Here is a 24,495-nt window from a genome sequence, read left to right on the forward strand (position 1 = left end):
AAGATCAGAAACAATTGAAAATGCATTTGCGCATTTCATGTTTCAGTCTCAGTTCAATCACAGGTAATAGCACTAATATAATAAGGCCTAAAATTCTCTCACCTTCTTCTGGTGTTCCAAACAGATCCACAGATGCCTGGCTGGTGGTGACCCATTCGGGACTGGGGCACATGGGAGGACTGCTCGCTCGCTGCCCATCTTCAGCTGCATCACCAGCCTCCCTGTAGCTTCCTTGTTCCCTGGCATGGTCTTTGAGCAATGTGACTGATTCCTCCTCCTCCTCCTCAGCGGTTGGTGGACAAGTCGAAGGTCTGAAAATTTGCGCAAGGGAAGGCAGTTCCTCTTCCTCCCCACTGCAGTTGGACTCCGAGGAAGACTCCAGTCTCTGAGCCTTCCTCCGCTTTAGGGTGCTCTTGATGGGAGAGTGCAAGCTGACCACACCACATCTTTTCGTCCTCTGCGCCTCTTGGATAACTACTGATTGGATAATTGGAAGGAGGCCATCTGGAGTCAAGGAGGACTCTGTATTGGCCATGTTTCCAGTCATGTTCTCTGGACATGTTTTGTTTAACTCCACTGCCGTCTCTGATCCAACACTGTGGCTACTCTCCAGTTCTGTTGGACTTTTCCTCATGCTGCCCTCCACTTTGTATAGCTGCTGACTTTTAGGGACTCTAAGTTGCTTTGAAGCTACAGGTGTCGGATCTGGTAGATCTTCCTTAGAGGCGCCAAAAGCTGGAAAGAGCAGACCAGAACCCACAGCTTGGTGGGGAGATTCCATTTGGCTTTTTGTGACTTTGTTGGGACTGAGGGCACTTTTTGAGCTGTTGCCAGAAAGCCTGGCCAGAATCTGTTTCTGGGTCTTCCCACTGGTATCAGGGTTCGAAGAATCCACTAAATCCTGAGGTGGTCTGGTAAGAATGGATTTTCTGAGCCTTTTACGATTCCTCTGAGCCTTTTCTTGTGAAATATTGTTGAGGGAACTTGAAGGTGGGCTCAAATCACTACAGCAAGAATTTTCGAATATTGTCCCTTTCTCAGATTCCTGTTGGACTGTGGGACACTCCGTTGTCCTTGAAAATCCCTGCCCATTTCCTGCTTCCATATCTGTGCCAACATGTTTGTTCTCTTGAGTCTTTGTAAGAGTTGTAATCTCCTTGTTGGACCAGAAGGAACTCCTCTTGATATTTGGACTACCAAGGTGGAAGGACTTCCTTTTGGTGGCTTTGAAGCTCTTCAGCAGTTGCTCAGTGTCCAGCTCACTGTCATTCCGGACATCCTCATCCAGATCAATGCATTTGGCCTGGCTGGCTGACGTCTCTTGTGGTACATTTGATCTCAAGTCATCTAATGGTTTGATAACCGGATTACTTTGGTTTACACTCTCAGGCACGGCACATGAGACACTTGCCTCAGGGGTACTAATTGAACTTGGTACCATAGTCACTGAACAAGCAACATCTGCGTGACAAGGACTTCCTGTACTTGGGACTTCGACAATAGACTCCTCAACTTGGTTCACTTTCTGTGACTCAATCATTTCACACAATCTTTTCTCGCTAGAGTCCAAGCTCTCAATACCTCCCATTTCTTCATCTAAAACACATCCGTTTTTCCTGATAGCCTTTTCTGTATTTTGGTTCTGCAAACACGCCACATTATCCCTGTCGGTGTCAGCTTTCGCCTCCTTTGATTGCTGCATCTCGTTGCAGTCTGAATCAAGAACGACAACCTTTGTGGATGTTGCAGTGCCGATCTTGTTACTCCCTTGTACTTCCTCTGTGAAGAGTTGAAGCCTCCGACTCCTCCTGGTTCTCCTCGTGATTGGGCTTCCTGGATCCTCACTGCTAGGGTAACTCTCAATCTGAACCTCGGTCTGGCCTGACGGTCTGCTCTTAGGCATCTTAGAGTCACTTCCACCCTCTCCGACACCCACAAGGACTAAGGATTTGGTTGCCTTGCTCTTCTCCACCTTGATGTTTTCCCCTTTTTTCTTGGCAGGCTTTTTTTGCTCGTTATTCTCCGACTTTACTTTCCCTTGTAAATCCCCGTCAACGTCCTGCCACCTACCGTGCATCTTTTTATTTGACTTCCTCCCAGGTTCCCGTAGTGGCACATCAAACACAGGACTGTCCTCTACATCTTCGTTCTCTTTGTTGTCACCTTCCGGCAACTCATCAAGCTCTTCTCCTTGCTTGTCAGAGCTATTAGAATTCAGCTCCCCAGTCAGGTCAATCAACTTATCTTCTTCAGTATCTTTTGGGTGTTCATTGGGAGAATCCTCTTGTGGTTCTGTCATCTCTGGTTGGTCATCCATAACACCTTCATTCTCCTCAGATCTTGGTCTCTTGACAAAGTCAGCAGGTGTCAGTTTATTTCTCATCCTCCTTTTGGCAATCTTCTTCAGGATCTGGAGTTCCTCAGCTGGACAGGGTGGTGGAGGGTCTGTGATCGCTATATTCTGTGGTGAAAAACTGCGGTTCCCTCTTCGATCCCGTTTGTAAACAGCCCCAAATACCAGCTCCTCAAGACATTTGCCACGCTCTTCTCTCTTTGGACTCTGGTCCTTATTTCTGAGGTTATCCTCTAAGGGTGAGGAGGGGGAACAACTTCCTGCCAAAGAAACTGAGTCATAAGAGCCCTCTGTGTTTTTCTCCTTCTCAGAGTTTACTTCTGTTGAGGAATTATTCATGAGCCACTCAGAGACTTTCTCTAGACTTTTCTTCTGATTCTGGTCAATCATTTCGGGCAATGACTCTCTTTTGTTATTCCTCATGGATCGTCTGACAGGTTGGTTTCTGACCTTTTCAGGACAGCATGGTGGATCTTGAGGATGAGTGGTTATCTTTTGTCCAAGCTTTTGAGGTCGTGAAGGAGCTCTTTCAACAACCTCAGGTATTTCTGCCTCTAATGCTGGCTTCTGTTTTTCTGTGGTGGAGGTAGCTTTAGAGTCATCGGTATGCTTTTCAGTGGCTGGAGGTATGTCACCTAGGCTGCTGTCAAACCCCTCGTCCGAAATGACAGGGCAAGAATCTTCAAGACCCATGAGCGTTGCAAAGCCATCCTTGGCTGAGGAGAGAGGCATGGCGGTGACGAACACAAGACTCACAATAATCATATGCTCAAATAATCATATGAAAAGCATGCTTCAAAAAAAAAATGACATTCTAAGACTTTCAGTAATTTCAATGAATGAAATATACCCTATTATTTTGAATGACTTATTCTTATTAATCTACTAATACAGCTGTCCATCAATAATGCTATTAAGAAATAGTTACAGGAAAATTGACAACACAACATACCCAAATGAAATCTCTCACCTGCTATAGTTGACGAGCAGGACATTGAAAACTCATGATCCTCGTCATCAGCACGGTCACTAGCCCATACGTCATCAGATGAGACATCATGGCCGTTTTTCTTCTGCACAGTCTCTGTGACACTGTTTAGAAGAGAAAGGAAAAGGAAGATGGAAGGAAATGTTTAAATACCAATTCATTTCAAAAATATGCAGGAGTGACAACAGATAGAAAAATACTTATTGTAAGTAAATGTACCACATCTTTATTGAAACTAGCTCTATAATTGTTTTCGGTGGTACTGTTCTTACCTCATATGTCTCCTCACCTGGGACATTCCAGTGAAGTCTGAAAAAAATTTTTTACAGTCAAACTAAGTCATCATTATCAAAATTCTAGCACATCTCAAACATGACTTATAGTATAGTAACATGTTTTGGTGATAGAAGCTAAACGATGTGGCTCACAGTTTGTGCAGGTGTCATGTTCATAGGCCTGGACCATATTCTGCAATCCCTCGGCCAATTTCTGGAACCCAGGGCTCTCCTGCAAACTCCTGCACACAGACAACAGGGTCAAATAACACAATTGACCCAACTGTAAATCACACGTAGTCACTAGTTACCAGAAAACAAAGTAAACAGGCTTACACCCAGAGTCTGATTCATTAAGGCAGAATAATTCAAAACATTGTGATCTTTTGAGAAGTACAGCACAGTACAATTTTCATTTGAAAGCATATCTCTGACACATTTACTCTCATAATGAACACAATTCTGTGGGGGGGGGGGGGGGGGGGGGGGGGTATTCCTCTACAGTCAATATGGCATACCTTTTTGTGATCTTTGTCTTACAAACTGGACAGTTGGCCTCCTTTCTCCTACTGTTGTCCAAAAGCTTCATTATACAAAACCTAATTCATGGAGAGAGCAACAACTGTGAGTGATTGTACAACGTAAAAACAATGCCAGGTTAGTGGGAGATGTCAATGCGTAACACTGTCATTGAGAATAAACGTTAAAATCACTTACAGTCACCTACACTACATAATGAACCAGCAGTAAAGTTCATTTGGACCACAGCAAAGAAAGTGAAAGCTTACTTACTTGCAAAACTGGTGGTCACACTTAGTAGACACAGGTGTGCTCATCAATTCCAAACTACATGGAACAGAGAGCATAGAGCAGAAGAACAAACTATAAACAGGATCATAATTGCCTACTTCCTGCTGCTTATCAGACAACAATTGATTTCAACATAAAGTAGAAACAGCCTGCATACTAAACAACAATAAACTACCACCAAAAGTATGTGTAATATCAACACACCTTACACAATACAGTAATCTTCTACAGATGGCCAACGTTATTCTGCTGTCACACTCACCATATTGGACACTGCAAGATCTCACAGATGACAGAGATCCCCTGTCTGACATCTTCAGCCTTCGGGGACATCACCGTGTTCATTTTCTCATGTGCAGCACAACTGTAACCAAGTAATGGGTGATTTCATTAGCTTCTGACAATAGAAATACTTGGATCTTTTCCTAGCAAGTTAATTTCCTAGCCATCTATGTTCCCACTAGCTGCTATTAGCATCACGGGTGTATTTAGTACACTAGCCTTGCTCCGTTATTGTATAGGGTTGCACAAAAGCAGTCCGCAGGAAGTCAGATGTTAAATTCAATTTCAAGTTAGTGTGCCGGTGGGCAAAATAAAAGTCCTGCGGACCAAAAAGGAATAATTTGGAGGGGGACTTTTTGACATGAGGTAAGCAGAGAGGAAGTGGGTCTACAACAGACCCACATTTAGAGAGTCTGTTGAATAATACGTTCCTTAGATATTTTGTCTCAACTTCCCCCATCATTTCGGCACTAAGTTGAAATTGATTTATTTTTTTACTTCTGGATTCCCGCTGACTGTTTTTGTGCAACCCAATTGGGAGCAACGCTAACGTATGTAAACACTCACGTTGCTAAAAGCAGCTACGGCCTGACGAATTTCATTATGCCATCTTCATCGGAATCTTGCCCCACTACTGTAGTAATCGCTACAATTGCACTAGAATTGTGGTTTGTTTTTTTTACTTTATATTTTTTGTATGTTGTAGTATTTTCTTGTTAATAATACCTGTGTTCTCTTTTGTATGATGTAACAATGTAAATTGTTGATTTGTATTTTGAATAATAAATGAAGAAAATATAAAATCTTGCCCTACTACTGAACTGACAAGTAGCAAATATTATTTATAACTAAACCAAGATAGACCACAGCCCGTCGTTGCAAATTACAACAAATGAGTCATAGTGGGCAGAAAACGCAAGGAATTCGGCAGAGCTAAGCACGAGCTAGCGAGATCCTATTGGCGCGTTCTAGAAAAATGTACATTTTTCTGTTTGGCAATGTGTAGTCTGATGTGCGCGTGTGCAATAACTACATTCAACTTTGCACTCCTAAACAAATACTTTATATACTTTGGTAAAGTCTAAAAAACGTTGTCCACTCTGTTCAGAACTGATTCTAGTTTTGGGAACAGAAAACTGAATTGAGACCAAACGTTTCATTAAATAGAAAATTAGCAGAATGTTGGCCAAAATGCATCTCCTCCCACTACCGGCCACTGGACTTCCTCTCACTATCATATTGGTAGTGAGTGGAAACGCAAAGCGGATGCTTCACATTTATACATCCGGTGAAATATCTGTCTCATCTGTGCATGTAATATTTGTAAGAGAGAGAGCCTGTATCTTGTCTGAGATCAAGCTAGCTTGCAGAGCAACTAACTAGCTAAAATATAGGCTAAAGCTACCACTGTAGCTAGCGACCTCCACTTAATTATTATCACAACAAAAAACACCATTGCCATCAAACTTAAAACGGGAGGCAACCGTCATAATTGACTTGTCTTAAAAACCCATGTGCATTATTTAACATTATTACTAAAATAGTACTAACTTACAGGAATGAGTAATTGATTACACGTTGCTAGCTATTCCATAAAGTCACTGAAAACCACATATTTCCTATTTTTCTGTGGTTTAGTCACTCTGGCTGGACTGAAGAAAACGCAAATTCAAAGAATGCCGCGTTCGTCTCGCAACGGACCATTCAACCGCAAGGGGGGAATTGTGATTCCTCTCAGTTGTGGACGTCCAAATTTACATTTTTATCTATTTATTTCACCTTTATTTAACCAGGTAGGTAAGTTGAGAACAAGTTATCATTTACAATTGCGACCTGGCCAAGATAAAGCAAAGCAGTTCGACACGAACAACAACACAGAGTTACACATGGAGTAAAACAAACATACAGTCAGTAGAAAAATGAGTCTATATACAATGTGAGCAAATAAGGTGAGGTAAGGGAGGTTAAGGCAAAAAAGGCCATGGTGGCGAAGTAAATACAATATAGCAAGTTTTTTTTTATATATATAAACACTGGAATGGTAGATTTGCAGTGGAAGAATGTGCAAAATAGAGATAGAAATAATGGTGGTGCAAAGGAGCAAAATAAATAAATAAAGGTAGTTGTTTGGGCTAAATTATAGATGGGCTATGTACAGGTGCAGTAATCTGTGAGCTGCTCTGACAGCTGGTGCTTAAAGCTAGTGAGGGGGATAAGTGTTTCCAGTTTCACCTGGAGCCAGTGGGTTTGACGACGAGAGCGACATCATTGATGTATAGAGAGAAGAAAGTCAGTCCAAGAATTGAACCCTGTGGCACCTCCATAGAGACTGCCAGAGGCCCGGATAACAGGCCCTCCGATTTGACACACTGAACTCTATCAGAGAAATAGTTGGTGAACCAGGCGAGGCAATCATTTAAGAAACCAAGGCTATCGAGTCTGCCGATGAGGATGTGGTGATTGACAGAGTCGAAAGCCTTGGCCAGGTCAATGAATACGGCTGCACAGTATTGTTTCTTATCGATGGCGGTTAAGATATCGTTTAGGACCTTGAGCGTGGCTGAGGTGCACCCAAGACCAGCTCTGAAACCAGATTGCATAGCGGAGAAGGTATGGTGGGATTCGAAATGGTTGGTAATCTGTTTGTTGACTTGGCTTTCGAAGACCTTAGAAAGGCAGGGTAGGATAGATATAGGTCTGTAGCAGTTTGGGTCAAGAGTGTCCCCCCCTTTCAAGAGGGGGATGACCGCAGCTGCTTTCCAATCTTTGGGAATCTCAGAGGACACAAGAGAGATGAATGGCATCTGTAATGCAGTGCCTACAATGAATGAACTAGGCATTAGAAGTTCAGAACCAGAACGTGTTAGCTATATATAAATAATAATGCTAAAATTGAAAAATCATTCAACTAAATAATGACGTTTTTATCATCTTTATCCAGGTGAAGATTACATCTCACATTCCAGTGTTCGAATTTGTGTAAAGAAGACTGCATGGGATTTCTGTTTTTGCAACTCTCTGCAGCCAATGGCTATGTCCGCTCTAGCTGTAATTCCGGGAGCCACTTGTGGATTTGACAGGTCTAATGCCGCGTTCAAAACAACTGGGAACTCGGAAAAATACGAGGTCAAATTATGACACTATTGATCTTCAGGTCGGAGCACTAAAAATAGGATCGAGTTCCCGAGTTGGATGACCATTCAAAACGATTATTCCCAGTCGGAGCTCGTTTTCTTCCAAATTCCCAGTTGTTTTGAACGGTTCCACCTCCAACACCTCAAAACAACCGCTATGTTCATGTTGGCTAAAGAAGCGGATCTGATTTAATCGAGCCCTTACATTCCTACTAGTTAGTGTTGTAACGTTAACTAATAGCAATCTATTGTTATTCGTAAAGAGTTAATAAAATGTGCCAAATATATAAAAAATATTAAGACTAGTGTGTCAGTGTCCTTGCATGCTAGCTTGCTAACAACAACTGCAGGCTGGTCACTAACGTTACACAATGTTGTTGCTGTGGCTAGCTAACGCCAATTACACAACTTGAGTTTTGAGTGGAGACAGGCATAATCATGTAATGAATGACGAGACTGCTTAATTTAAATAAGATCACCAATAGAGCAAATACATATTATAACACTACACCTGACACATATAGTGAGTGAATGAAGAAAATAGTAAAACTTCACAGTACTTCTGTATCTTGCTTCTCTCCTGGATTCAGTTTGGTTTTCCCGCAACTATTTTGGCGCGTGACCACAACCCTTCCCGTTGAAGAATGACAACTTCCTTGCGCGAGCAATCTTAAAGGCGTCATATCCGTTAAAAACAACAATAAAGTCCTATGGTAAGAAAACTCTTAAAGTCATGTCAAATAAAGATATATTTTGATATACTTAAGTCTTTCTGTGGTTGAAATATAAATAAATATGAGACTTTGCTACTGACACTGTGTTGTTTTCAACCGCCGAGTTAGTACCGTATTTTAGCCATCTGGCTACTGTTAGCTAACATTAGCCCAATCATGTTCTAAATGAGCCTAACATTATTTCTTATAGTCCAAGGTCGGACCGTATATGTTCTGTTTAACGGCGAATTGGCTCTGGAAGCCAGAATGTAAACATGAATCGATTCTCAATTGCGGTACGGTTCTATAAAGATAAATAAATACCTCTACTTTCATATCACATCAAAAATAATATCACAGTTGTGCATTGTTTTAACCGGTTTTTAACGCAGTTGCCGCCGACAATCCTTTTCAATGACAACATTACATGGATGTATTCATTTCGCGGATTCTTTTGCAAAAAAAGTTTCTTAAACGGAACGAAACTGGGATGGGACCTACCTGAATTTGTCCAATCGAACTGAAGTTTTGCATCTATTTGGACTAATGATTACACCCCACGTTTGTGGCAACCTCTTCCCTTTACACACAAGTGTTCGCAGATAGTTTATTAACACAGATAGTCAGTCCACTGTCTGTTTTCCGTCAACAAACACGGTAACATGGCAGTGTGGTAATAACCCTAACGCTATACAGGTGTAGTCTTTTACCTTTTGTTTTTTGACAATTATTTCTCGCTGATATAAAAGGTAACGTTATGTAGCTTAAGTTTCCAAAACAGTACCGCAAGCGATTCCTGTTAATGTTTAGGGCAAGCATCGGGGTTCTTAACTAAATTCACCCAGTCAGTAGTCGCAAAAGTAGTTGGCGTCCATGAATGGGGTAAGCTAAACTGCCAGCAAAACCACCAGTCACGAGTAGTTTTCCCGCCGGCTAACCCTGCTAATTCTGTTTCCAGTGTTGTTATGGAGGGCTCCAAGTCCTCTAGTACCACCATGCAGGTCAGCTTTGTGTGTCAGCGCTGCAGTCAGCCTCTAAAGCTGGATACATCCTTCAATGTGCTCGACCGTGTCACCATCCAGGAACTTATTGGTATGTTTACCTGAGTGTATGTTTGAGAGAGCGTGTGTGTGGTTGTGTGTGCGCATGCTTTGGAGAGCGCTACAGAGGAAGAGACAGAGATCGGCGTTGTGAGTCTGTGTGTCTTCTGTCCCATCAGCTCCTCTGGTCACAGTGACACCAAGCAAGCAGACAGAAAGCAATGAGGCGGAAAGTGCTCCAGAGGTGAGACACTGGGTTTATTCAATCCAATGGAAAGATAGTTTTGAAACCAGGTTTCACAGCAATATCCTTCATAGAAATTGAGTTTTAAACACCGACAGGGGTTCTGATTTTCCTCTCTTCCTCCAGGAAACCTTTGTGGAAACAAAGCAAGATGGAGTCGCAAGAAAATACATCCCTCCTGCAAGGTAGCATCATGTCTAACTTACTACCTTCCAGTCTGCTTGGCATACACAGTGTAATGCCCTGCTCTGAACTTGAACTACCATACCCTCTAGGCCTAGGATGATGCCTACATAGTTTTGTGTGTGTGTGTGTGTGCGCAGGATGATGTCTACAGAGAGCGCCAACAGCTTCACTCTGATTGGAGAAGCGTCGGACGGAGGCACCATGGAGAACCTCAGTCGGAGGCTGAAGGTGACCAGCGATCTGTTTGACATCATGTCGGGCCAGACCGACGTAGACCACCCGCTGTGCGAGGAGTGTACTGACACCCTGCTAGACCACCTGGACACGCAGCTCAACATCACAGAGAACGAGTGCCAGAACTACAAGTGAGTAGTCATACACTGCAACTACACTAACATTACATAACTAGTGGGTAGTCGAAGTGTACTACACTATGTAACACACAGCAGGATTTGCCCTAGAAACATTTTCTTAGGCAGGGAGACCCACTAGGGCTTAGTTTACACCAATATTTTGTTGCCTGGAGCAATATTGTGTGTCAAAAGAGGATCACTTATTTGCATGCCTGAATCATGTGTGTGGATATGAGTGTGTTTTTGATGCCTGTGTATGTGTAGGGCAATTTTGTTGTTCACGTTCTATTGACATGCGCGCATCCCAGTGTGGTGACACTGATGGTTTCTCAGAACTGGTGGCTTGATGGGCGGCAGGTAGCCTCGTGGTTAGAGCGTTGGGCCAGAAAGGTTGCTGGATCGAATCCTCGAGCTGTAGTTCTGCTGTAGTTCTGTGTTTTCCTTGTCTGACTACGGTGTGTGTCCTCTACTAGGAACTGCCTGGAGCTGCTGTCCCAGCTGAAGGAGGAGGAGGAGGACAGCCTGTTGCTGGAGCTCCAGAAACTGGGCGAGGAGGAGTCGTCACTGGTGGGGGAGCTGGAGGCGGTGGAAGAGCAGAGGGCTGCCGTGGCCGAGGACCTGGTCCAGGGACGCAGCCACTCCCAGCAGCTAGATACTGAGGAACTGCAGTGAGTAATGGCTGTCTGTCCTCCACCTCTGTGTAATTTTGGCTGTTGTATTTCTAAGTTCAACGCACTTTGGTTGTGGTGGCTCTCATTCTGTCTCACACGGGTTAGAGCGTAAAATGAGCTTTGGAAGTCCGCTGTCTCAACCTTATGCACTTAGTAAAGAAATGAATGGGACAACAATCACCCTACTGGGAACTGACATTTTGAGACTGTATAACGCAGGGTTTCCAGAACTCGTTCCTCGGGACTCCAAAGGGTTGCTCGTTTTGGTTTTTGACCTAGCGCTACACAGCCTAATCAACTAATCATCAAGCTTTAATCATTTGAATCAACCATGTAGTGTTATGGCAAACTCCAAAACGTGCACCTCTTGGGAACCTGAGGACCGAGTTTGGGAAACGCTGGTATATTGCAAGATGGGAGAATGGGACGAGGAAAAAGAGGGAGACACCAAATCAACCCCTACTCTATGCACTATATAATTCAATTTCACAAATTAATCCCTTATCCTCCCCTGGCCTGTGTGTGTGTGATGTGTGTCTGTGTGCTCCAGGTACCAGAAGGAGTACAGTGAGTTCAAGCGGCAGCAGCTGGAGCTGGATGACGAGCTGAAGAGTGTGGACAACCAGATGCGATACTGCCAGATTCAACTGGACCGCCTGAAGAAGACCAACGTCTTCAACGCCACCTTCCACATCTGGTAAGGACACATACTCCGACGCATTACAGACCCTTATACATGCACTAAAATACAGACGTGCACAAACAAACGCACGCATGAATTATTGACCCAATGTATGTCAGTTAAGCAACTTAATCTCTGTTTGAAGTGGTGGCGAGTGCATGCTTGCGTTTAGAATGAACAGCTGCCTCTGTCTCCCAGCCCTCATCTTGTCTTCACATAGAATTTTGAACGGCATCTTTTACATTGATAGTTTTTAGTGCTTATAATAACCTTGTCTCTGGTCCTCAGGCACAGTGGCCAGTTTGGCACCATCAATAACTTCCGTCTGGGCCGACTACCCAGTGTCCCCGTCGAGTGGAACGAGATCAACGCCGCCTGGGGTCAGACCGTGCTACTGCTCCACGCCCTCGCCAACAAGATGGGGCTACGCTTCCAGAGGTCAGACATGACCCGCACATATGGACATACACACGCGCACACCCTTCTGTGCCATGTAATGTGTTCAATTGCCAAAATAATCAGTTATTTTATCATATCCAAATAAACATGATACATTATTTTAAATGACATTGTACAATGTAAAACATCTTGCTGGATTTCTTGAACCTCTCTCTATAGATACCGCCTGGTCCCATATGGAAACCACTCTTACCTGGAGTCACTTACAGACAAGTCCAAGGTAATGCTTGTTACCAGAAAGTAAGGTCACACTAAAAGGCACATGAACACACTTTCTGCTGGCTACTATATGGAGACAAATATATATGTGTGTATATATATATATATTTTTTTTTATGAACTGTGAAAAAAATAAATAGTGAACTATCCTTTTTAATATTATTTTGCAATACTCATTAGACTGGCGCAAGCCAACCCCAGTGAATAGGCCATGTTGTATATGGTACATTCCACTCTCTCGGTCTTCTTGTGTGTGTAGGAGCTACCTCTGTACTGTTCAGGGGGCCTGCGCTTCTTCTGGGACAACAAGTTTGACCATGCCATGGTGGCCTTCCTGGACTGTGTGCAGCAGTTCAAGGAGGAGGTGGAGAAGGGAGACACGGGATTCTGCCTGCCTTACAGGTCAGTCAACTAGTCTAGCAGACATCATCAAATTATAATTGTAGTAATCTATGGATTATGCCGAGAGACCAAGGATTAAGCTGACATACTTCAGTTATTTGTGTAAATTTGGTAAGTTATACAACTAAATGAATTAGTTTTTTTCTTCATTTTTCCAATTCATAAAAAAAATCAATCCTTTTCATATTCAGATTTGACAAATACTTTCCCTTGTTTCTTAATGTCATTTATTCTACTTTCCTGTACTTGTAGCACATCTGACAATGATTTAGTTGAGTATTTGGATTTTATTTTATTGAGGTGTTTTATACAAGTGTTTCTGTAGATTAGAGGAACTGCTGAACACTGTTGGTTTAGACCTTTCTGGATAAAATACTGCCTCCTAGTAGTACTGCCTCTTATTGGAACCCTCACAGATTCCAAGGTAGAAGTCCTAATTTGGGCAGCAGGGGGTTTAGCAGTCACTGTATGTCTGTCTGTTCAATACAAAAGAGCGACATACTCAGGTCCCTTGGTGTAGTCATAGACCACCCGTCTCGAGCTCTTGGAGGAGAGCTTGGCACAGATCTCGCTGTGTTTCTCCAGGCGACTAGGATCAAAGCTCACACTGCTTCAGCTTGGAGTTGGCTGCACTCTTCCCAAATCGACGTTTCAACTCCACCTGAAAGAATGGATGTTATCAGATGGGCCAAATAAGGGGCAGCTGGGCAATAAAGACAATATATACAATATGTACAAACCAGATGAGGCTGGTGGGAGAATCTCATTGTAATGGGCTCATTGTAATGGCTGGAATAGAATATAAGGAACAGTATCGCACATGTCAATCACATGGAAACCACGTTTGATTCCGATCCATTAATTCCATTCCAGCCATTACAACGATCCTATCCTCCTAGAACTCCTCCCATCAGCCTCCTCTGATACAAACACACTTGATCCCCGACACTACACTAGATCAACAGTTAGCATGGCTTTGGAATGTCAGGCTACTTTACCTGTCTGTCCTCCTTTTTCTCTTCCATGTTCAAACCCTTCTTGACTTCCTTTGGCTTGCTCACAGTGTATCTCTTGGCTGTCTGCTTTGGCTTACTAGCCACACTGCTTTCTTCTCCATTTCTCCTCACATCTTTACTCCTTTCTTCCTCTTCTTCATGATCTCTTATCATCTCCCATAGGTCAGAATCCACCTTCATCAGGCAGATCTCCTGGATGAACTTCTCCACCTTTTTTCTCAACTGTTCTTTTGTGTTTTTCTCCTCCAAAGCCTGAGCATCCATCTTGGCCCCACTCTTAATCAGTTTCAATTCTTGGGTGACACTGATCAGCTTGGCCTTCATGAATGCCATCACCTGCTCAGCCTCTGAGTTAAAGACGTCCCATATCATCTCATCAGGGCATGGTGGTAGATCCTGTACAGTTAGGGTCTGAGTCTTGAACTGACCTTGTTTCTTCACAACCTGCCTTCTGTACTTTTAAGCAGCAGGACGAGGGCTGCCCTGTGGTCTGACTGGCTGGAATGGCTTCTTCTTGGCATCATTGTTTGACACAGTGACTCTGGCTCTAATGGGAGGCAGTGGCATCTTGGTGACCATATTGGCTCCATGGACTGCCTTCAATGGCTTGGCGCTATGGAGGTAGATGTCTTTCACCACGCAGGTTTGATCCCTCTTGGTCCGGATGGGTTGCAGTGGCTTCCGGATGGGAGGAACAGTAGCCTTCCCTGACTGCTGAGATGTTGGAGCTACATGCAGTCCTTGACTCTTCCCATTGCAGGTGGACCTCTTATTCTGCAGTACTGGGATTCTGGAGGGAGGATGTGGTTTCTTTTCCACAGCCTTCAAACTGGCAAGTCGCTGCAGAGCACCCTTTCTTTCTTCTGTTAACTCCAGTACTCGGATTCTGCAGGTGTTTAAACATTTTTGTTTGAGCACTGGATGCTTCTCAGTGGCCTTTTGTTGAGATGGCAGGGCAGGCTGAATGGAGTTGCTACTGGCAGCTCCAAGGTTCCCTGTTAAAGCATTATCTTCCTGTGGTGGCTGCAATAATCTCCTCATCAAGGAGATTAACAGTGGCCTTCTTCTAACCTGATTCTGCAACCAAATTTTTGTCTAGTAGCACTTTCTGTATTTTTTGGTGATCTACTATGGTAACTATGTCTCAGGAGGAATCTGCTAGATTGTCTTGGATACTTGTGTTCTATTTTCAGCAACCAGACACCAGAATGTTTAAACAGAACATTTGGAATTTATGGATTAGTTGTGACATAATTGTTTCACAAATAATGAGACTTCTAGTATCTCACACACTTATCAAATCAAAATCAAATAACATGTATTTATAAAGCCCTTCTTACATCAGCTGTTATCTCAAAGTGCTGTACAGATCACCCAGCCTAAAACCCCAAACAGCAAGCAATGCAGGTGTAGAAGCACGGTGGCTCGGAAAAACTCCCTAGAAAGGCCAAAACCTAGGAAGAAACCTAGAGAGGAACCAGGCTATGAGGGGTGGCCAGTCCTCTTCTGGCTGTGCCGGGTGGAGATGTTCATAAATGACCATGCATGGTCAAATAATAATAATCACAGTAGTTGTCGAGGGTGCAACAGGTCAGCACCTCAGGAGTAAATGTCAGTTGGCTTTTCATAGCTGATCATTGAGAGTGTCTCGAGTTGAAAATAGCAGGGCTGGTGAACAGGTCAGTGTTCCATAGCCGCAGGCAGAACAGTTGAAACTGGAGCAGCAGCATGGCCAGGTGGACTGGGGACAGCAAGTAGTTGTCATGCCAGGTAGTCCTGAGGCATGGTCCTAGGGCTCAGGTCCTCTGAGCGAGAGAGAGAATTAGAGAGAGCATACTTAAATTCACATAGGACACCGGTTAAGACGGTAGAAATACTCAATATAACAGACAGACCCTAGCCCCCCGATACATTAAATACTGGAGGCTGAGACTGGAGGGGTCAGGAGACACTGTGGCCCCATCCGATGATACCCCCAGAGAGGGCCAAACAGGCAGGATATAACCCCACCCACTTTGCCAAAGCACAACCCCCACACCTCTAGAGGGATATCTTCAACCACCAAATTTCCATCCTAAGACAAGGCCGAGTATAGCCCACAAAGATCTGCACAACCCAAGGGGGAGCGCCAACCCAGACAGGAAGACCACGTCAGTGACTCAACCCACTTAAGTGACGCACCCCTCCTAGGGACGGCATGGAAGAGCACCAGTAAGCCAGTGACTCAGCCCCTGTAATAGGGTTAGAGGCAGAGAATCCCAGTGGAGAGAGGGGAACTGGCCAGGCAGAGACGGCAAAGGCAGTTCGTTGCTCCAGTGCCTTTTCGTTCACCTTCACACTCCTGGGCCAGACTGCACTCAATCATAGGACCTACTGAAGAGATGAGTCTTCAGTAAAGACTTAAAGGTTGAGACCGAGTTTGCGTCTCTCACATGGGTAGGCAGACCATTCCATAAAAATTGAGCTCTGTAGGAGAAAGCCCTGCCTCCAGCTGTTTGCTTAGAAATTCTAGGGACAATTAGGAGGCCTGCGTCTTGTGACCGTAGCGTACGTGTAGGTACAGTGCCTTGCGAAAGTATTTGGCCCCCTTGAACTTTGCGACCTTTTGCCACATTTCAGGCTTCAAACATAAAGATATAAAACTGTATTTTTTTGTGAAGAATCAACAACAAGTTTGGACACAATCATAAAGTGGAACGACATTTATTGGATATTTCAAACTTTTTTAACAAATCAAAAACTGAAAAATTGGGCGTGCAAAATTATTCAGCCCCCTTAAGTTAATACTTTGTAGCGCCACCTTTTGCTGCGATTACAGCTGTAAGTTGCTTGGGGTATGTCTCTATCAGTTTTGCACATCGAGAGACTGAAATTTTTCCCATTCCTCCTTGCAAAACAGCTCGAGCTCAGTGAGGTTGGATGGAGAGCATTTGTGAACAGCAGTTTTTAGTTCTTTCCACAGATTCTCGATTGGATTCAGGTCTGGACTTTGACTTGGCCATTCTAACACCTGGATATGTTTATTTTTGAACCATTCCATTGTAGATTTTGCTTTATGTTTTGGATCATTGTCTTGTTGGAAGACAAATCTCCGTCCCAGTCTCAGGTCTTTTGCAGACTCCATCAGGTTTTCTTCCAGAATGGTCCTGTATTTGGCTCCATCCATCTTCCCATCAATTTTAACCATCTTCCCTGTCCCTGCTGAAGAAAAGCAGGCCCAAACCATGATGCTGCCACCACCATGTTTGACAGTGTGTTCAGGGTGATGAGCTGTGTTGCTTTTACGCCAAACATAACGTTTTGCATTGTTGCCAAAAAGTTCAATTTTGGTTTCATCTGACCAGAGCACCTTCTTCCACATGTTTGGTGTGTCTCCCAGGTGGCTTGTGGCAAACTTTAAACAACACTTTTTATGGATATCTTTAAGAAATGGCTTTCTTCTTGCCACTCTTCCATAAAGGCCAGATTTGTGCAATATACGACTGATTGTTGTCCTATGGACAGAGTCTCCCACCTCAGCTGTAGATCTCTGCAGTTCATCCAGAGTGATCATGGGCCTCTTGGCTGCATCTCTGATCAGTCTTCTCCTTGTATGAGCTGAAAGTTTAGAGGGACGGCCAGGTCTTGGTAGATTTGCAGTGGTCTGATACTCCTTCCATTTCAATAATATCGCTTGCACAGTGCTCCTTGGGATGTTTAAAGCTTGGAAAATCTTTTTGTATCCAAATCCGGCTTTAAACTTCTTCACAACAGTATCTCGGACCTGCCTGGTGTGTTCCTTGTTCTTCATGATGCTCTCTGCGCTTTTAACGGACCTCTGAGACTATCACAGTGCAGGTGCATTTATACGGAGACTTGATTACACACAGGTGGATTGTATTTATCATCATTAGTCATTTAGGTCAACATTGGATCATTCAGAGATCCTCACTGAACTTCTGGAGAGAGTTTGCTGCACTGAAAGTAAAGGGGCTGAATAATTTTGCACGCCCAATTTTTCAGTTTTTGATTTGTTAAAAAAGTTTGAAATATCCAATAAATGTCGTTCCACTTCATGATTGTGTCCCACTTGTTGTTGATTCTTCACAAAAAAATACAGTTTTATATCTTTATGTTTGAAGCCTGAAATGTGGCAAAAGGTCGCAAAGTTCAAGGGGGCCGAATACTTTCGCAAGGCACTGTATGTACAGCACGACCAAATCGGGAAGATAAGTAGGAGCTAGCCCGTGTGATGCTTTGTAGGTTAGCAGTAAAACCTTGAAATCAGCCCTTGCCTTAACAGGAAGCCAGTGTAGGGAGGCTAGCACTGGAGTAATATGATCAAATTTTGGGGGTTCTAGTCAGAATTCTAGCAGCCGTATTTAGCACTAACTGAAGTTTATTTCGTGCTTTATCCGGGTAGCTGGAAAGTAGAGCTTTGCAGTAGTCTAACCTAGAAGTGACAAAATTATGGATGAATTTCTCTGCTTCATTTTTGGACCGAAAATTTCAGATTTTTGCAATATTGTTTCTTGGGACCTAGAACAAGCATCTCTGTTTTGTCAGAGTTTAAAGTAGAACGTTTGCAGCCATTCACTTCCTTATGTCTGAAACACAGGCTTACAGCGAGGGCAATTTTCATCGAAATGTACAGCTGTGTGTCATCCACATAGCGGTGAAAGTTAACATTATGTTTTCGAATATCCTCCCCAAGAGGTAAAATATATAGTGAAAACAATAGTGGTCCCAATACGGAACCTTGAGGAACACGAACATTTACAGTTGATTTGTCAGAGGACAAACCATCCACAGGGACAAACTGATATCTTTCCGACAGATAAGATCTAAACCAGGCCAGAACTTGTCCGTGTAGACCAATTTGGGTTTCCAATCTCTCCAAAAGAATGTTTTGATCGATGGTATCAAAAGCAGCACTAAGGTCTAGGAGCAGATGCAGAGCCTCGGTCTGACACCATTTAAAGGTAATTTACCACCTTTACAAGTGCAGTCTCAGTGCTATGTTGGGGTCTAAAACCAGACTGAAGCATTTCGTATACATTGTTTGCCTTCAGGGAGGCAGTGAGTTGCTGCGTAACAGCTTTTTCTAAAAATTTTGAGAGATGGGAGATTCGATATAGGCCGATAGTTTTTTATAATTTCTGGGTCAAGGTTTGGCTTTATTACTGCCACTTAGTGAGTTTGGTACACATCCAGTTATGTTCAACATAGGCGGGCCAAGCACAGGAAGCAGCTCTTTCAGTAATTTAGTTGGAATAGGGTCCAGTATGCAGCTTGAAGGTTTAGAAGCCATGATTATTTTCATCATTGTGTCAAGAGATATAGTACTAAAACACTTGAGTGTCTCCCTTGATCCTAGGTCCTGGCAGAGTTGTGCAGACTCAGGACAACTGAGCTTTGGAGGAATACGCAGATTTAAAGAGGAGTCTGTAATTTGCTTTCTAATGATCATGATCTTTTCCTCAAAGAAGTTCATGAATTTATTACTGCTGAAGTGAAAGCCATCCTCTCTTGGGGAATGCTGCTTTTTAGTTAGCTTTGCAACAGTATCAAAAATACATTTTGGATTCTTCTTAATTTCCTCAATTAGGTTGGAAAAATACGATGATCGAGCAGCAGTGAGGGCTCTTCGATACTTCACTGTACTGTCTTTCCAAGCTAGTCGGAAGACTTCCAGTTTGGTGTGGCGCCATTTCCGTTCCAATTTTCTAGAAGCTGCTTCAGAGCTCGGGTATTTTCTGTATACCAGGGAGCTAGTTTCTTATGACAAATGTTTTTAGGGGTGCAACTGCATCTAGGGTATTGCGCAAGGTTAAATTGAGTTCCCCAGTTAGGTGGTTAGCTGTTTTTTTTTGTCCTCTGATGTATTTTGGTAGGCTGAGGAAGTCTGGAAGGGCATCGAGGAATCTTTGGGTTGTCTGAGAATTTATAGCACGACTTTTGATGCTCCTTGTTTGGGGTCTGAGCAGATTATTTGTTGCGATTGCAAACGTAATAAAATGGTGTTCCGATAGTCCAGGGTCATGAGGAAAAACATTAAGATCTACAACATTTATTCCATGGGACAAAACTAGGTCCAGAGTATGACTGTGGCAGTGAGTAGGTCCAGAGACATGTTGGACAAAACCCACTGAGTCGATGATGGCTCTGAAAGCCTTCTGGAGTGGGTCTGTGGACTTTTCCATGTGAATATTAAAGTCACCAAAGATTAGAATATTATCTGCTATGACTACACGGTCCGATAGGAATTCAGGGAACTCAGTGAGGAATGCTGTATATGGCCCAGGAGGCCTGTAAACAGTAGCTATAAAAAGTTATTGGGTAGGCTGCATAGATTTCATGACTAGAAGCTCAAAAGATGAAAACACCGTTGTTTTTTTGTAAATTGAAATTTGCCATTGTAAATGTTAGCAACACCTCTGCCTTTGCGGGATGCACGGGGGATATGGTCACTTGTGTAACCAGGAGGTGAGGCCTCATTTAACACAGTAAATTCATCAGGCTTAAGCCATGTTTCAGTCAGGCCAATCACATCAAGATTATGATCAGTGATTAGTTCATTGACTAGAATTGCCTTTGAAGTGAGGGCTCTAACATTAAGTAGTCCTATTTTGAGATGTGAGGTATCAAAATCTCTTTCAATAATGGCAGGAATGGAAGAGGTCTTTATTCTAGTGAGATTGCTAAGGCGAACACCGCCATGTTTAGTTTTGCCCAACCTAGGTCGAGGCACAGACACGGCCTCAATGGGGATAGCTGAGCTGACTACACTGACTGTGCTCATGGCAGACTCCACTAAGCTGGCAGGCTGGCTAACAGCCTGCAGCATGGCCTGCACCCTATTTCATTGTGGAGCTAGAGGAGTTAGAGCCCTGTCTATGTTCGTAGATAAGATGAGAGCACCCCTTCAGCTAGGATGGAGTCCGTCACTCCTCAACAGGCCAGGCTTTCGGGAGGGGCAGAAAACAGTTTTCAACCAGTGATTGAGTTGTGAGACTCTGCTGTGGAGTTCATCACTCCCCTAACTGGGCGGGGGCCAGAGACTATTACTCGATGCCGACACATCTTTCTAGCTGATTTACATGCTGAAGCTATGTTGCGCTTGGTGACCTCTGACTGTTTCATCCTAACATCGTTGGTGCCGACGTGGATAACAATATCCCTATACTCTTTACACTCGCCAGTTTTAGCTTTAGCCAGCACCATCTTCAGATTAGCCTTAACGTCTGTAGCCCTGCCCCCTGGTGAACAGTGTATGATCGCTGGATGATTCGTTTTAAGTCTAATACTGCATGTAATGGAGTCGCCAATGACTAGGGTTTTCAATTTGTCAGAGCTAATGGTGGGAGCCTTCGGCGTCTCAGACCCCGTAACGGAAGGAGTAGAGACCAGAGAAGGCTCGGCCTCTGACTCCAACTCGCTGCTTAATGGGGAGAACCGGTTGAAAGTTTGTCGGCTGAATGAGCGACACCGGTTGAGCATTCCAACAGCATTTCCCTCCAGAAGCCATGAGAAAGTTGTCCGGCTGCGGGGACCGTGCGAGGGGATTTATACTACTATCTGTACTTACTGGTGGCACAGATGCTGTTTCATCCTTTCCTACACTGAAATTACCCTTGCCTAACGATTGCGTCTGAAGCAGGGCTTGCAGCGCAGCTATCCTCGCCGTAAGGCGATCGTTCTCCTGTATATTATGAGTACAGCGACTGCAATTGAAAGGCATCATGTTCATGTTACTACTTAGCTTCGGCTGGTGGAGGTCCTGACGAACCACGTCCAGATAAAGTGTCCGGAGTGAAAAAGTTGAAAGAAAGTTGAGTGATGGAAAAACTAAAACATATAAACAGTAATTAAAGTAAAAAATGTAAAGTTGTCAGGTAGCAAAGTAAGGTTAGCAACAAAATGCACAGGAGCACGTCTGCAAGTTGTGACCGGAAATGACACAGGCACAGTTTTACTGCAATCTGTTGAGTGCATGCGGGTTCAAGCATGTCGCAGCGATGAAAAATTGTGGATGTGGATCCACTTATGTGGATGTGATGTCATAATAGACCATAATATACTGCCCAAAATGGTGAATGTGACATACCTGTGTTGAACTGCTTGCCCTCATCTCATATTTAACCATGCCACTTTTCTTTGAGGTGAAACATATTACTGAAATCTCTGAATTGTCAATTTAAAGACATTTTGGCAATTTATTCATGACTAAATTTAGCTAACATAGTTGATTCAGAGATTCCTACCTTTGCCTCGGCAGTCTCGTCCAGATCATCATGACGTTTGTAGTTCTTTATGATAGCCACAGTTCATTTTGGGGAGCTAAATACAGGCAGATATATTTAAGTCACCTTGTCCTACAGATATTTACACGGTTATTGAAAAGTCACACAAGGGTAAACCTACATGAAACACATCCCTTATTTTAAGTGTTTCTGAAATTCCGTATGGGGAAAAATGAATGGCGGAAATACGGTTGGAACCATTTCCTTGTTTGACCGCTATGTTTTATGGTTATTATGACTAATACTGTGGTACTCTATTGTACTTACACAAATAACTGGAGTTGGTCAGCTTTTGACAGCTTAATCCTTTGTCTCTGCATGATCATTTGCCTCCAACTAGTCACTAGCATGAGAAATCTGCAGATTATTTTGTCGTAGCATACTGGCTTTAGATAAATAAATAAAAATGTGGGTGTTAGCAGCTATAGATGTTGCACCAGGTTCTTTCATAGCCCTCAAGAAATAAACACTTGGGGGTTTGAGTTTTAACGCACCTTTTTCTGTTATGGGTCAGGATGGATGTCGAGAAGGGCAAGATTGAGGACACGGGAGGCAGCGGCGGCTCCTACTCCATCAAGACCCAGTTCAACTCGGAGGAGCAGTGGACCAAGGCGCTCAAGTTCATGTTGACCAACCTCAAGTGGGGTCTGGCGTGGGTGTCGTCTCAGTTTTACAACCGATAGAGGAGGAAGATGAGGAATCACCCTGGGTGTGCCCCTTGACCCTTCTAAAACTACAATTTCGTCACAATGTGTTACTCTCTAAAGTTCTTCTTCTACAATGCTCTCCTTGCTTCCCTGTGATGTTTTGAGAGGGTGGGGAGAAGACTGGAGGAAGGACTTTTGAGATTCACCACTGGTGTGAGTTCCAATCCAATACGTCTTGTTTCCTTGTTTGATTTCCACATTGACCATATGAAAGGACAAAATAAAAACTGTTAAATTGTTCACATTCAAGTCCGCCTAGACTCATAGGTGTTATGAAGGGAGCTATCTGAGACTTTTGGAACACATTCCAGGATTGAGTCCTAATAGTAGCTAAGTGGCTTCTGGTTGTGTCTTTTCCTTCATATGCACATATCTTATGACACTGGATAGGTGAAAGCTGTTGTTTCCAACCTGTTCAATTCTTATAGATCAGTACACATGAAGGGAAGGAGAGAAGGACACATTGAACTACTGAGATGCAGCACTGGAATGGGTTCTTATGTATCATGTGCTTCTTACTGTGCTCCAGAACCAATACTGGAGAGTCACGTATCTGGTTTTGTGCCTATTTTTCTTCAATTGGTTTGTGTCTTTCTCATTCAACTCCACTCTATCTGCAGAAAAAAATTACATTTATTATGTTTTAATAGTTTTTCTTTTACTGTGCTGACACGGTAAAGATGGTTTAATTTCACCACGCGTTGGAACAGCATTGGAACATTTGCCTTGTCTGTTCTCTTGTCACCCCACTTGCAGGGCGCACCAAGTGTCTACCGAAAGCTTTGGCGTCGGGATTATGCTGTGCTTTTGTTGATTGGCAAATTCAACAAGGCAATCCTTTTACTACAAGTGACTTCTTGGTGTAGATTTAAATGTAGACAAGGAGGCTTGTGGCAGTATTTAATACCCATATCACTATATGATTTGGTTTTTCAGGTCCATTACACATATGAAAATGCCAATAATGGACTCACAGAGAACGCCTCATGTAAAAGGATATTTCCAATTCTAACATTTGTATAAAAAAAGGTAATCAAAATTTTAGACAGATTGCTTGATTTATTGATTTACGTAAGTATTCAACCTCGAGTCAATACATGTTAAAATCACCTTTGGCAGAGATTACAGCTGAGAGTCTTTCTGGGTAAGTCTCTAAATGCTTTGCACACCAGGATTGCATGTGAGTCTTCAAGCTCTGTCAAGTTGGATGTTGATCATTGCTACAAAGACATTTAAGTCTTACCATATAATTTTAAGTCAAAACTAACTCTGGAACATTCAATGTCGTCTTGGTAAGCAACTCCAGTGTATATTTGGCCTTGTGTTTTAGGTTATTGTCCTGCTAAAAGTTGAATATCTCCCAGTGTCTGTAAAGCAGACTGAACCAGGTTTTCCTCTAGGAATTTGCCTGTGCTTAGCGCTATGCTGTTTATTTTCGTCATAAACATCCTTGCCGATGACAGGCATGCAGCCACCCCCATGCTTGAAATTTTGAAGAGTGCTCAGTTATTTGTTGTTGGATTTGCTCCAAATATAACACTTTGTATTCAGGACATAAAATGTATTTAATTGCCACATTTTTTGAAGTATTAATTGCTCCTGATTACAAACAGGATGCATGTTTTGGAATATTTTTATTCTGTACTAACTTTTCACTGTTATTTAGGTTAGTATTGTGG

General features: G+C 43.2%; 2 protein-coding genes across 5 annotated transcripts in view; one reads left to right on the plus strand and one right to left on the minus strand.

Moving 5' to 3' along the window:
- Nucleotides 1–8,529, minus strand: part of LOC110491673 (BRCA1 DNA repair associated) — a 46,901-nt gene extending 38,372 nt beyond the window's left edge. For all 3 annotated transcript variants that reach the window (XM_036946562.1, XM_036946563.1, XM_036946561.1), the window contains exons 1-8: nt 8,403–8,529; nt 4,689–4,790; nt 4,409–4,462; nt 4,135–4,215; nt 3,770–3,858; nt 3,614–3,650; nt 3,324–3,445; nt 103–3,069 (exon numbers count right to left, since the gene is read on the minus strand). In XM_036946562.1, the coding sequence (XP_036802457.1) occupies nt 103–3,069; nt 3,324–3,445; nt 3,614–3,650; nt 3,770–3,858; nt 4,135–4,215; nt 4,409–4,462; nt 4,689–4,771 (3,433 nt within the window). In that variant the 5' untranslated portion in view covers nt 4,772–4,790; nt 8,403–8,529. The remainder of the gene's footprint in view (nt 1–102; nt 3,070–3,323; nt 3,446–3,613; nt 3,651–3,769; nt 3,859–4,134; nt 4,216–4,408; nt 4,463–4,688; nt 4,791–8,402) is intronic.
- becn1 (beclin 1, autophagy related) lies at nt 8,526–24,391 on the plus strand. 2 transcript variants are annotated; one of them, NM_001124429.1, is given in 11 exon segments: nt 8,526–8,555; nt 9,514–9,647; nt 9,775–9,839; nt 9,966–10,024; nt 10,163–10,390; nt 10,852–11,046; nt 11,600–11,746; nt 12,020–12,169; nt 12,350–12,410; nt 12,669–12,811; nt 22,624–23,065. In NM_001124429.1, coding segments are annotated over 10 exon segments (1,344 nt in total). In that variant the 5' UTR covers nt 8,526–8,555; nt 9,514–9,520; the 3' UTR covers nt 22,793–23,065.
- The last annotated feature ends 104 nt before the right edge of the window (nt 24,392–24,495 follow it).

This window comes from Oncorhynchus mykiss, chromosome 16 (assembly GCF_013265735.2).
Source record: "Oncorhynchus mykiss isolate Arlee chromosome 16, USDA_OmykA_1.1, whole genome shotgun sequence".
NCBI lineage: Eukaryota > Metazoa > Chordata > Actinopteri > Salmoniformes > Salmonidae > Oncorhynchus > Oncorhynchus mykiss.